The 14,035-nt window shown below is 38.5% G+C and overlaps 1 protein-coding gene across 1 annotated transcript; it reads left to right on the top strand.

The window, feature by feature from the left end:
- The first annotated feature begins 233 nt into the window (after positions 1-233).
- trarg1a (trafficking regulator of GLUT4 (SLC2A4) 1a) lies at positions 234-12,145 on the top strand. The gene is made up of 3 exons (XM_056441437.1): positions 234-658; positions 11,146-11,272; positions 11,848-12,145. The coding sequence occupies exons 1-3, from the start codon at positions 248-250 to the stop codon at positions 11,859-11,861; spliced, it is 552 nt and encodes a 183-aa protein (XP_056297412.1). The 5' UTR covers positions 234-247; the 3' UTR covers positions 11,862-12,145.
- The last annotated feature ends 1,890 nt before the right edge of the window (positions 12,146-14,035 follow it).

Raw genomic sequence — 14,035 nt, 5'->3', positions numbered from 1 at the left:
CCTCTCTGATTTCATCCCTTCTTCTTTTTGGGGGGGGTGCCGATCTGTTACATCCTTTCAAACTATCAGGTTTTTCATCCACACACACACACACACACACACACAGCTCACCTCGGGCAGAATCTACTAGATCATTTGTGAAATCTGTTATGGGATGTCGGTGCCTCCCGGCTTTTAATTAATCCCCCCCCCAAAAAACATTTTTCTTGCATATTTCTTTATTTTAAATCAAATTTGAGACCCGACCATGGCCATCAACACGGACACCGACTTCCTGAAGTCCAACTTGAGCGAGGGCGGAGGCGGCCCCCGGCCCGCGGCCCCCCACGAGACGGAGAAGCTCCTGGCGCTGACCACGGAGCCCGCGGGACACGGGATGAAGATGTCCACCTCCTTCACCGTCAACATGGACGTGGACAAGAGCCAGCAGGAGGCGGACCTGAACGGCCACGGCGGCGCCGTGAGGTCGGGCTCCGCCGGGCACCTGGGCGCCGGCGCCTCTCTCTCGCCGTCCAGGGCCAGCCTGAGCCGCTCCTCCACCGGGAACGCCGCCGTGCAGGAAACCCCGAAGCCCAAGGATTACCTCATCCTGGTCATCTTGTCGTGCTTCTGCCCCGTGTGGCCCGTCAGCATCGTGGCGCTGGTGTACTCCATCATGGTGAGTGCAGCATCCTTGAATACATCATTATATATATATTATATATATATATATATATATATATATATTATATATATATATTGAGCATCCTTAAATATATATATATATATATATGCAGCCTCCTTAAATAAATAAATATATACAATATATAAATATATATATGTACATTCAGCATCCTTTAATAAATATGTATATATATATATATACATATAAATATGTACATTCAGCCTCCTTAAATAAATATATATATGTATAAATATGTATGTATATATATATATATATAAATATACATGCAGCATTCTTAAATAAATGTACACGACCGTTCAAAAGTTTGGGATCACCCAGACAATTTCGTGTCTTCCATGAAAAATCACACTTTTATTTATCAAATGAATAGAAAATATAGTCAAGACATTGACAAGGTTAGAAATAATGATTAATATTTGAAATATTAATTTTGTTCTTCAAACTTCAAGCTCAAAGGAAGGCCAGTTGTATAGCTTATATCACCAGCATAACTGTTTTCAGCTGTGCTAACATAATTGCACGGGTTTTCTCATCATCCATTAGTCTTCTAAGGCGATAACACAATGTACCATTAGAACACTGGAGTGATCGTTGATGGAAATGGGCCTCTATACACCTCTGGAGATATTTCATTAGAAACCAGACGTTTCCACCTAGAATAGTCATTTACCACATTAACAATGTATAGTGGGTATTTTTGATTAATGTTATCTTTATTGAAAAAACAGTGCTTTCCTTTGAAAAATAAAGACATTTCTAAGTGACCCCAAACTTTTGAACGGTAGTGTATATATATATAGAAATGCAGCATCCTTAAATAAATATATATATGTACATGAAGCATCCTTAAATAAATATGTATATATATACATATGTGTATATATATATATATATATGCAGCATCCTTAAATATATGATGGAGAGACCGCATAAGAGAACTAAATATTGTCTATATTTCATAGACTGTACTCTCTCATTTCCAACTTCATAAACTCATATTTGAAAATAAGTTTAATAGCAAAATAATCAGTTTTATTACTTTTTACAGTTGGCCATACATCATTTTGATGTTTGAAGAAAGTGAAAGTGCATATTTAGGAGAAATATTTCCCCTTCGCTAGAAGAGCGGTCACCAAACTTCTTGCGACAATCATCAGATTTGGAAGATTTTAAATAGTTTATTGTGTATTGAAAAAAGGTAAAAACTTCAATCCATAAAGTATAAAAGTGAGAGAAGCAGCCACACTTCACATTTAGAGAAGACATCATTGTATTGGCTGTAAATCACAATTAATATTCAACTACCAAAAATAGTCACCGTTTTAATTTTCGATATTTTACCCAATTTGTGGGACTTATTATCGTTTACTAAAACATACAACAACAAAAAAGATTATAAAAATCTATTCCACCAACAAACAAAAAAACCTCAGCTGTAAAGTGTTACAAAACTCCACGGAACAATTCTTTTAATATTATTTCTTTTTTTTAAATTCAGCGCATTGACGTATATCCTCATATCCGAAAAAAAAAAAATCCTCATATTGCATTGAGTGTAAATAATTGTGATCAAAGGTCCCGGATGAACTCTGAATATTCCGCGGAATGCACACACACACCCACACACACACACACACACACGCGCCTACGTGGAGCTCGATACATCTCCGGCCTCCGGTGCCGAGGCTTCGGCTGCGGGTCGATGCTGACGCTCCATTAATACTTCATGCAGGAAATGCTGATCCCAGATCAGCTCCTGAAGCCCCGCTGTCGTCCCGCTCTGCAGCGGTGAGGTCGGCAGCAGAAAGATGGCCGACTTGTTGTTGAAGCGAGAGCTTCGTGGCTCCGTCGACATCGAAGCCGCAATTTGGACTTTTTCTAGGTGTGAGCATGACACACTGAGTGGTGAGGAGGTCCAATGGGATCGGATCTGTGTTGTGATTTAGCATCGGGAAAGTGTGTGTAGCTCGTTAATCGTCACTATGGTTGCACATATATACTGTTAAGCTATGAAAACACATCAATAATAATGTATTTATTTATATATATATTTATATATATATATATTTATTTATGTATATATATATGCATTTATATATGAATATATATATGTATTTATATATGTATTTATATATATATATATTTATATACAGGACTGTCTCAGAAAATTAGAATATTGTGATGAAGTTCTTTATTTTCTGTAATGCAATTAAAAAAACAAAAATGTCATGCATTCTGGATTCATTACAAATCAACTGAAATATTGCAAGCCTTTTATTCTTTTAATATTGCTGATTATGGCTTACAGCTTAAGAAAACTCAAATATCCTATCTCTAAATATTAGAATATCATGAAAAAGTATACTAGTAGGGTATTAAACAAATCACTTGAATTGTCTAATTAACTCGAAACACCTGCAAGGGTTTCCTGAGCCTTGACAAACACTCAGCTGTTATAAATCTTTTTTTTAACTTGGTCTGAGGAAATATTCAAATTTTATGAGATAGGATTTTAGAGTTTTCTTAAGCTGTAAACCATAATCAGCAATATTAAAAGAATAAAAGGCTTGCAATATTTCAGTTGATTTGTAATGAATCCAGAATGCATGACATTTTTGTTTTTTTAATTGCATTACAGAAAATAAAGAACTTTATCACAATATTCTAATTTTCTGAGACAGTCCTGTATATGCACTTATATATATATATATATATATATATATATTTATTTATATATTTATTTATATATATATATTATATAAATCCTGGCATACCTATATTTTTTAGTAGGCCTAAGTAACAATTTTTCAACGGCGTATTTTTACAGTGTGGTATTAATACTTTTACTTTAAATCTCAATACTTAAGACTGTTTTTTTCACTTTTGCATGAAGTACCCGTCAGTACTTTACCAAGGAGTCTTTGAGTGGCATCAGAACCTCGTCTGTTGGGTTCAGGTGTTTAACTCCCGTCGGCAGCTCCGTTGCTATTGGCCCAGCACATTTGGGGGGTTTTTTCAGCACACTTTACTTCCGACGCCGTCCATCATCCGACAGAGAAACACGTCAAAGGCGACGCAGCGGACCCATTAGACCTGAGATCTCACTCCACTGAACACTCACCGAGGGGAATATCACGAGACGCTCGGAGCACGTGACCGTGAACCGGCTGGGAGACACGAGTCGGCCCGCTCGCTAATGGAAATGCGAGGAGAGGGAGAGAGGGAGAGAGAGAGAGGGAGAGCGAGGGAGAGAGAGAGAGGCGTATGACAGAGGGCGAAAAAGTGAAGGAGGGAGAGAGAGAGAGAGAGAGAGAAACCGGAGCCGGCCTCTAATTCGATAGAAGGCGAGAGGGAAGAAGTCTCTTCGGTTTCTCCGCAGAGGGCAGATTGCAGCAGTTAGCCACGCTTTGTGGCAGCAGCCCATCAACATGCTCTCTCTCTCTCTCTCTCTCTCTCTCTCTCTCTCCCTCCCTTCCCCCTGAGGGTAGGGAAAGAAGATACGGGCCTCGAAACTATCGTTCACAAGGGCATAATGGTTTGTGAAAGAGAGAGAGAGAGCGAGAGAGAGAGAGAGCGAGAGAGAGAGCGAGAGAGAGATCGAGCGAGAAAGAGAGAGAGAGAGAGCGAGAGAGAGAGAGAGAGAGAGAGAGAGAGAGAGAGAGAGAGAGAGAGAGAGAGAGAGAGAGAGAGAGAGCGAGAGAGAGAGAGAGAGAGAGAGAGAGAGCGAGAGAGAGCGAGAGAGAGAGTTTCCTCTCAGTGGATCAGGGAGGAATTGAACCGGAGACCTCGTGGGACGTGGGATAAGTGCCAGTGAGTCGGAGCAGGAGACGGTTTCACTACCACGCGACGTGCTGCTCGTTAAGCCCCGCCCCCTTTGTGAAACGGATACTTCTGGTAACCTTGTTATTAAAAAAAAGTGCATTATTGCGGCGGAGGAAGTTCCCCCAGACGGCAGGAAGCCGTTTAACTCATTTGTTATAACGTGAGCTCTGAAACGTTAGCAACTGCGAGCCGCTAAGGACCCCGGTGGTTCCCTGGAGCAGCAGCAGGGCGTCGCCCGGACGGTTCTTAGGGGGTTCGGGTGTCAGCTGCTTATGTTTAGCTTCACTTGAAGAAAATGAGAGACGAGTTAGGAACTGTCTCCAGTGAGAATTCAAAATAATACAAGAAATAACTATCGACGTCTGCATTAATACAGGGGTTCTCAAATGGAGGTACGTGGACCCCTGGGGGTACATGAAGACCCTCTAGGGGGGTACGTGGACCCCTTGGGGAGGTACGTGAGATTTGTTTTAAACATATTTTAAATGAGCGTCCATTACAAAAACCTTTGAAAATGGTTATTTCATAAATATTCAATTAAATAAAAGTGTAATTCATAAACTAATTGGAATGTAAACTATTGTTTGCTAACTTTTTACACGGGGATCTTGTGTCATCTCCGCTGTTCCCAAATGGTCCAATACAAATCCAATATGACCCTTTTATGTTGGTAATGTTATACCATCTTTTAATAATTTAAATATTTCCACATTACTGAGACTTCAGCCTTCAGGGGGGGTCAGTTGTTTGACCTCTGAGACGTCAGAGGAACAACGGAACATTTAACGGTGAACAGTACGCACTGACTTTCATCTGGTTTGTTTCTTTATTTGCATAATCTTTTACAGTGTATTTCACTTTTTCTCTTTTTACTGTTGACATGTTTTGGCTGTTATTGACAAATAGTTTTAATTCACAAGTGAACTGCACTTTGTGACACTTTGTCTGTGATAAGTGCAAAATATAAATAAACTTTACTTACTTATTTACTCATTTACTTATAATGAGATACTATCTCATTATTATGATATATTAAGTCATAATAATGAGATAGTAAGTCAATATTATGAGATACTATCTTGTTATTATGAGATAGTAAGTCATAATAATGAGATAGTGAGTCATAATAATGAGATAGGCAGTCATAATATTGAGATAGTATTATAAGTCATAATAATGAGATATAAAGTCAAAATAATTAGATAGTAAGTCATAATAATGAGATAGTGAGTCATAATAATGAGATAGGCAGTCATAATATTGAGATAGTATTATAAGTCATAATAATGAGATATAAAGTCAAAATAATTAGATAGTAAGTCATAATAATGAGATAGTGAGTCATAATAATGAGATAGTAAGTCATAATAATGAGATAGTAAGTCATAATAATTAGATAGTAAGTCATAATAATGAGATAGTATCTACATTTTATGAGATAGAAAGTCATAATAATTCTTCCTCTGGAGTTGGGGAATTGCAACGGTCTAAAAATCGTAAACTCGACAACCAGCTGCTCGACAACGAGAAGCCAAACTGACTCCCAGCTGGCCGCTGAGAAGTCTGGTGGTGGCTGGCAAAGAAACATAGAAGATGTGCAGCCAATTAGGGGGATTGGAGAGGGGATGTGTGTGTGTGTGTGTGTGTGTGGGGGGGAGGGGTTTACTGCTCAGTCGGCCTCTCCCAGTAATGGGGCGGCCCAGACTGTGGGAGCGTTTATTGCACGCTCTGCAAGATTCTGCCTGTGAAATATGGACTCGCACTGCTGCACTGGGTGTGTGTGTATGTGTGTGTGTGTGTGTGTGTGTGTGTAGGTAAATTACTTCTTATTCGACATCTATTGGCGCAGATGTAGTGAGAGAACACTCTGCTCTGGTGTCGCTAATTATGTGAAATCAGAGAGAAAACCAGATGGAGCTCATATTGATTGATTGATTGATATATTTATTTGTCGTTTGCCAGAGTACAGGTACAAAAGCATCGAAATTACAAGAAAGGGTGGATGAAAGATTACAGCATAACATGAGGGAAGAAGGCGAGAAAAAACACCAACCCCCCGACTATGCCCCGAGAGGGGTACAGTGTGGGAGCAGGAAAAAAACACCTTAGCACATAAGCACATACATTTTAGACATGACTTGCAACGAGTAGGAAGGGGGGAGGTAATCCAACAACTGGGTGATCTAAGCCCATCCATTGGGGGCAGAAGGTAACCAGCACCGACAAGCAGCCAGCCGGTCCGGCGCCATCACAGCAGCGCCAGCCACAGCCCCGTCCGGTCACACTGGGGGTAAAAAGCAGGCGAAGGCGTGGGATGGGGGGAGGGGGGTAGTGAATGCAATCAGTATTATTGAAAGTTCGTGTGTGCGTGTTCTGGTATGTCGTCCTCCCCCAGGCCACAACAGACAGAGTTCTCAGTCCGCAAGATGGTCGTTGCCATGGAGATAGCCTTGAAAGGTCCTGGGAGAAAACAACCACAGGTGTCTGTGGATAGGGGGAAGGGAATGAGAGAGGTTCTCACTTCAGCGATCTTCAGGGGAGTTGTTGTTCCAGTAACGGCCTTGGCCAAGGCCCGTTCTGGTTGAGGGAGCCGAAAGCAGATAAGATTGGGATTGTTTGGTCTTCCAGCAGCTACATCCAATTTGCGCACCTGCTATTCCACCACTTTCCTCCCATTTTTCAAATCGATCCAATTTCGTCGGGCAGCCTTAGGGGGCTTTTAACGGCTGTCACCGTTTCCTTAATTTTCCGATAAACCAGGGCAACGCCAAATCCAAACAGCAGAAATCCTGTAATCATAGTTCCGAATAGGTAGATGTCATCTACGTCCTCCACGGAAAGGGGCTGCTAGGCACACGACACGTCCATCGTGTAACCAGCTGCAACGTCCCGGCAGGACGTTGCATTGTTATTATGGAACATAGATTTTCTAATATATTTATTTATATATATATGTATTTATTCATATATATATATTTATACATATAATAAATACATATATTTATATATATATATATTCATATATTTAAATATATATATATATGAACATATATATTTATATGTACATATATTTATATGTATTAAAATATATATATATATATTTTATATATATATATACACTACCGTTCAAAAGTTTGGAGTCACTTAGAAATGTCTTTATTTTTCAAAGAAAAGCACTGTTTTTTCAATAAAGATAACATTAATCAAAAATACATACTATACATTGTTAATGTGGTAAATGACTCTTCTAGGTGGAGACGTCTGGTTTCTAATGAAATATCTCCAGAGGTGTATAGAGGCCCATTTCCATCAACTATCACTCCAGTGTTCTAATGGTACATTGTGTTTGCTCATCGTCTTAGAAGACTAATGTCTGATTAGAAAACCCGTGCAATTATGTTAGCACAGCTGAAAACAGTTATGATGGTGATATAAGCTATACAACTGGCCTTCCTTTGAGCTTGAAGTTTGAAGAACAAAATTAATACTTCAAATATTAATCATTATTTCTCACCTTGTCAATGTCTTGACTATATTTTCTATTCAATTTTCAATTCATTTGATAAATAAAAGTGAGTTTTCATGGAAAACACGAAATTGTCTGGATGACCCCAAACTTTTGAACGGTAGTGTACATATATATATATATATATCCCAACATCTTTTAAACATAGTTTATTTTATTTTTTTTACACATTGAATTCAATTCAGTTTATTTGTATAGCCCAATTTCACAAATTACAAATTTGTCTCGGAGTGCTTTACAATCTGTACACATAGACATCCCTGCCCCAAAACCTCACATCGGACCAGGAAAAACTCCCAAATAACCCTTCAGGGGGGAAAAAGGGAAGAAACCTTCAGGAGAGCAGCAGAGGAGGATCCCTCTCCAGGATGGACAGATGCAATAGATGTAATGTGACCAGAAGGACAGATTTAGAGTTTAAATACATTCAATGAATGTGACAGAGTGTATGAATAGTTCATAGTAGGCATATTCCACGATGGAGACCTCCACGATCCATCAGGCAGATGGCGGTGGGGAGGAGGAGTGGGCGGAGTCTCAACAGTGGGAGGAGTCTCAACAGGACAGTGGCGTAGTCAGGAGCAGGAATTCCACGACCCAGACCTCGATGATCCATCAGGCAGATAGGATCTATGTCGTCTCATAGGGTCCGATGGCCCCATGAGACGTGAAGTCAAAAGGACTCCGGGGAGAAAGCAGAGTGAGTAACGTGTGATTGAGAGATGAACATTCATCCTTAAGGAGAGAAAAAAGAGGAGATATAGGTACTCAGTGCATCCTAAAACAATATGACATGCACATACACACACACTCACACACACACTCTCTGCATGATGGATACACACACACACACACACACGCACACACACATACACTCTTTTTTTTTTTTACCCAAAAGTGATCGCAGCCTTTTAAAGTCAGATAAGATTATGAGAACAACTTTATTATTTAGTTTATGATTTAAAAAGAGCAAAACTAATAACACCCCCCATTCAGCTGGACTTGTCGTGCTCCTTAACACACGTTAACGTGTTAACACGTTACTAAGTTACTAATTTACTAAATTACTAACTCACTTCAGCTGTTCATCACATCGAAGTAGTAAAGAACTAAATGTGCATGTCATTTTGAAATATTTTAATATTATTGTCTGGTAATGATTTTAAAAGCTTTGACGGATCGGGACAAACCATCTCCTGATGACGGGGGTTTCCTTTATGTGTCAATCTGTGCCTTGAACTAAACTGGGCATCGTGTGCCGGGTTTATTTCGATAAACGAGGTTATTCTAACAGCCTAGTTGTTGTTTTAACTGTTTTTAACCTCCGTGTGTAATAAAATATAAATGTCTTTGCTGCTGCTTCACAGCCCCGAGAATGTGGGCGGAGCCAACTTGATCTTGGTCATGTGACCGCATTGAGTGGTTTTGCAATTTTAATGGAGATTTGAGTTCAACAAGACAGAGAGCAGCCGAGCAGAGCAGAGAGCAGCCGGCTCGTCTTGGACAGGATTAACTTATTAATTATAAATTACACGACTTTTGACACTTTTTTAAAAATGTTTTAAAGTTTCTAAAGGTAAGAAAGTTAAATTTTTTTTTTAAAAACAACAAATGAGGAAGTCACTTTTAAAAATGATCCTCGTAAAAGTAAAAGTGTAAAGAACAATTGACACAAGTTGAAAGTGATTATTGGAAGTTTAAATAAATGTAAATAAAGTGTTTTAATGTGATCGTAATGATCAGAGACACTCGAGCTGCATCAGGATGAAGCTGCCTCCATTATTCATGACACAGAAGGGAAGCACTTACTGACTTACTGTGTGTGTGTGTGTGTGTGTGTGTGCAATACACACCGGGAAAGACACTTTTGGGGGTAGAATTTCCCATTCAGAAAATAAAGATGAGCCTCAGACTCTTAGTGTGAATCAATACAGACGAACATCAGCTGAGTGGTAGGATACCTCACACACACACACACACACACATACATATACACACGCACGTGCGCACGCACACTTACATGCACACACACAGACACACACATACGAACACATACACACACACTGACTCACTCTGCATGATGGATGCACACACACATACAAAGACACACAAACTCACACACACACTCTACAAGATCCGTAAAAAAAAACCCAGGAAGAAGTATTTTTAAACATTATTTAAATTATTAAACTGTTTTATTTTAATTTTTAAAACTTTTCATTTATTTATTTTTTCCAGTTTAAAAAACCCCCAGTAAATGACAAAAAGAAAAACTTAAATAAATATAAAAGAATAATACCAACAACAAAATAAATAAAATAAAGATATATAGTGTTTTCACAAATATATATATATAAACAGATCGCAACATCGGTGTATTTTAAAAGTAGTTTGCAGGATCTGACAACAGAGGGGCTCATGGGAAAATTAAGGGATGAAGTAACTGGGAAGAGATTCAGGGAAACAAGACAGGCGTAGTATTTATTTATTCTGTTTACCACGTTATCTTTATGGAGAAAAGCACCGACAGAAATAAAGCGACCATAAAGAGAGAGGAGTGAGAGGTCGTGACCTCAGAGCTGAGGCCTCAAACACTCAGCACCACGGACAGCTGCTCCTCCATCATCATCAGCACGTGAAGCTTCAACTGCAGCATGACGTCATCTCTCAGTCACATGTCTATCATTTTGGTGAATTTCTACTCAAAAAACTATAATAAAAAATAAATAAAAAACTAATAAATAATAATAATAAATAAAAAACTATAATAAATATATAATACAATATATATATAATACATAATAAATAAAAAACTACAACAAATAATAAATAAAAACCTATAATAAATATATAATAATAAATATATAATAAAAAATATAATAATAATAAATAAAAAACGATCTAAATAATTATTATAATAAATAAAATAACACATTTGGTTTTAGACATTAACTTACATGTATCTATCATTTTATTCATATATTTCACTGCTTTTGTGAACCCAAGAAATTTTTGGGTAAACCAATTTGTTCAAACATCAAAACAGTTCGGCCACATGATCGAGATTTTAAAATTAAACGTGATCACATGACGCTTTCCTGTGTGTCTCCAGTCCAGAAACAGCCTCCAGGTGGGCGACGTGGACGACGCCCGGAGGCTGGGCCGCCTGGCCCGCCTGCTCAGCATCGTGTCCATCGTGCTGGGCGTCGTCGTCATCGTCGTCTACGTCTCCGTGTCAGGTACGTCGTCTTCGTCATCTTCGTCATCATCGTCGGGGTAGAAACATTTACATCATTTTTTTTAGGGGGTATTTTTTGCCCCCACTGACTGAAATCCAGGAGCATTTAAAAATAAATTGGGACACTTTTTAGACTCATTTTCACCAACAGTATACTTTAGTGACGAGTGCAGAGCGACGATGACTTATGAATACAAACATGTCCGCCCACAGCGAGCACATCTCTGACAACAGGTGACACTGCCTCTCGACGACAGGAGGACAGATGACACTCAGCACATTTACAGTGTGTGTGTGTGTGCGTGTGCTACAAAGAGCCTTCGACACTTGAGCTGCACTAGTCGGAGTAATATTCATGCTGACGGTGTGTGTATGTGTATGTGCCGGTGATTTCACGCCGACTGTGTGTGTGTTCAGGCTGACTGTGTGTGTGTGTGTACGCTGACTGTGTGTGTGTGTGTGTGTTCACGCTGACTGTGTGTGTGTGTTCACGCTGACTGTGAGTGTGTGTGTTGGTGTGTGTGTGTTCACGCTGAGTGTGACGATGTCTCTTCTCCTCTTCTTCTTCTCCTCCAGTGACTCACAAATGAACCGTGAAGCCGAAATCAACGAAGAGCTCAAGAAAAGAAAAAAGAAACAAAACGTCCAACTTTATACCATATTGTAAAATCACATCATGAGAGAGAGAGAGAGGTAAAGAGAGAGAGAGAGAGGGAAAGAGATACAGAGAGAGAGAGGGAAAGAGAGATATACAGAGAGAGAAATAGAGAGAGAGAGAGAGAGGGGGAAAGAGGGAAAGAGAGAGAGAGAGAGAGAGAAAGAGAGAGACTACTGCAGCAAATAAACCCATACATACTAAGTCACCGCTGCATGCGTTAGAATCCTGTAACTTTTGCTTTTCTCAACATTCATGAACCTGAAGAGGAAGATGAAGAAGATGAAGATGTTGGAGCGTCCAGGAGAATCCACAATGTTTATTTTTGGAATCACGGACTTCTCAAACGAAGAAGACGAGCTGCGTCTGAGGAGCCGAACGTTTCTACGTCCTCAGACTCTGGACCGCTGCGTATCATAATAATAATAATCATCATATATTCATAATGCTGAACCTCTCGTATAAACCACTTATATCTGATGGATGGAAACACATGATGGATGTACATTTTATAACATGTTTGTATGCCAAGAGGTGCTGGGTTCAAGACTGCAGGATTTATGAAAGGGGGGGGGGGGGACTTTTTAAATGTGTGTTATTGTTTATTATTATAGTTTTTTAACTGCATGTCTGAATGTAAATAACCAACATTCTGCCTTCGTCATGACGGTTATGAGTCGTCTCTTTGGGAGGAGCCACGGAGAGCCGGCGGGTTTGCACATGGAAGATTATTATTATTGTTGTTGTGTACATTGTGTGGGTCTAAAAAACGCATGCCAAATATTTTTTATTTTACATTCTTGCATTATTGTTTTTACCCCAAACATAATTTAGTGGCCATAATTAAATTTTCCTAATTTATTTCCTACCTTTCTCCACCGTTTGCTCCCCATTTTTGTCATTATCGTTCTTACATTGTTCTCCACTGACTGTTATTGCCTTCGTTTCCCCTCCTGCTCCTTTTGTTGGGACATATAAATATATATGGATGTATATGCGATATGTATGCATGCTATATGGGTACACACGTTTACTTTTTTTGTAAACGAACCGGCCCGATGAGTTTGTCTGAATAACAACAAACAGCATTTAAACAACATTTGTCTGACAGATCGTCTATATTCATCATAACTTTATGAAAAATAAGTCCCCTGTGGCTCCATAAGACTGTTAACAGGTAACATCACCATGTAGCAATATTATATATATATATTAAATATACTAATATATATATATAAATATGTAATATATAATAACATGTATGTATACATATATATATGAATATTTATATATATACAAATATATTAATATATATATAAACATATATATTAAAATATATGTATATATATCAGCTTTTTGCTATTCTTTCGGCATTAATACTTTAAAAGACAATCTTGTTCTATTTTAATCAGGAATCTTTTAGACATATTTTTTAAGTGATAAAACATGTTTGTTTGTTTAAGGGCTCATAAAAGTTAAAACTAGAGGAACACCAGCTAATATTCATCAATGTGAGGCCGAACGACTGAAATCTTTAAAAGTGTTATAACACGATAATTATGCACGTTTTGTTATTAAATGGGCTTTTTGTCAATTCCACAAATTTACAGTTGTACATCAAATTTAAAAAAATCATTAATTATCCAAACATCTGAAAACAGCAAAAATCCAAAGATTCCTCCGTGTTTACAAAAAAAACCGAAAAACCATGTACACATTACAATGTGTGTAATTCCTGTAGATCACATTGAGTCTAGTTTAATAACTAATATTCATATTTAGGAGCAAACTGTCCTTAGTTTCATTCCGATATATATATATTATTTCTTTTTTTCCCTGAGGTACTGTCTGTGCCAGTCTTCATCTCTGTACATTGTGCATGTACAATAAACGTTACCATGCATGGTCCCCGTGTCTGTCTGCTGATCACATGGTTATGAAGACACTATTTGGGAATGTACTCAACCATAAACCATAAAGTACTTATGAAAAATGACAAAAAACAACATGTCTTCAGTTGTCTTTAGTTATGTCTTCTTCTCAGCTGCGTTTATTAACCTTTATGCAGTCAGAAGTTCTGTGTAAATATACATATATATATTAAAATAT

Source organism: Pseudoliparis swirei, chromosome 20, assembly GCF_029220125.1.
Source record: "Pseudoliparis swirei isolate HS2019 ecotype Mariana Trench chromosome 20, NWPU_hadal_v1, whole genome shotgun sequence".
In the NCBI taxonomy this organism is placed as follows: Eukaryota; Metazoa; Chordata; class Actinopteri; order Perciformes; family Liparidae; genus Pseudoliparis; species Pseudoliparis swirei.
The sequence above is the reverse complement of the archived record's forward strand: the minus strand, read 5'-3'. Positions and strand labels throughout refer to the sequence as shown.

Excerpts from the sequence above, each read along its gene's own strand:
- trarg1a (XM_056441437.1), top strand. The coding sequence starts at position 248 with ATGGCCATCAACACGGACACCGACTTCCTGAAGTCCAACTTGAGCGAG. Across the intron at positions 659-11,145 it reads CGCTGGTGTACTCCATCATG|TCCAGAAACAGCCTCCAGGT; the intron begins GTGAGTGCAGCA and ends GTGTGTCTCCAG.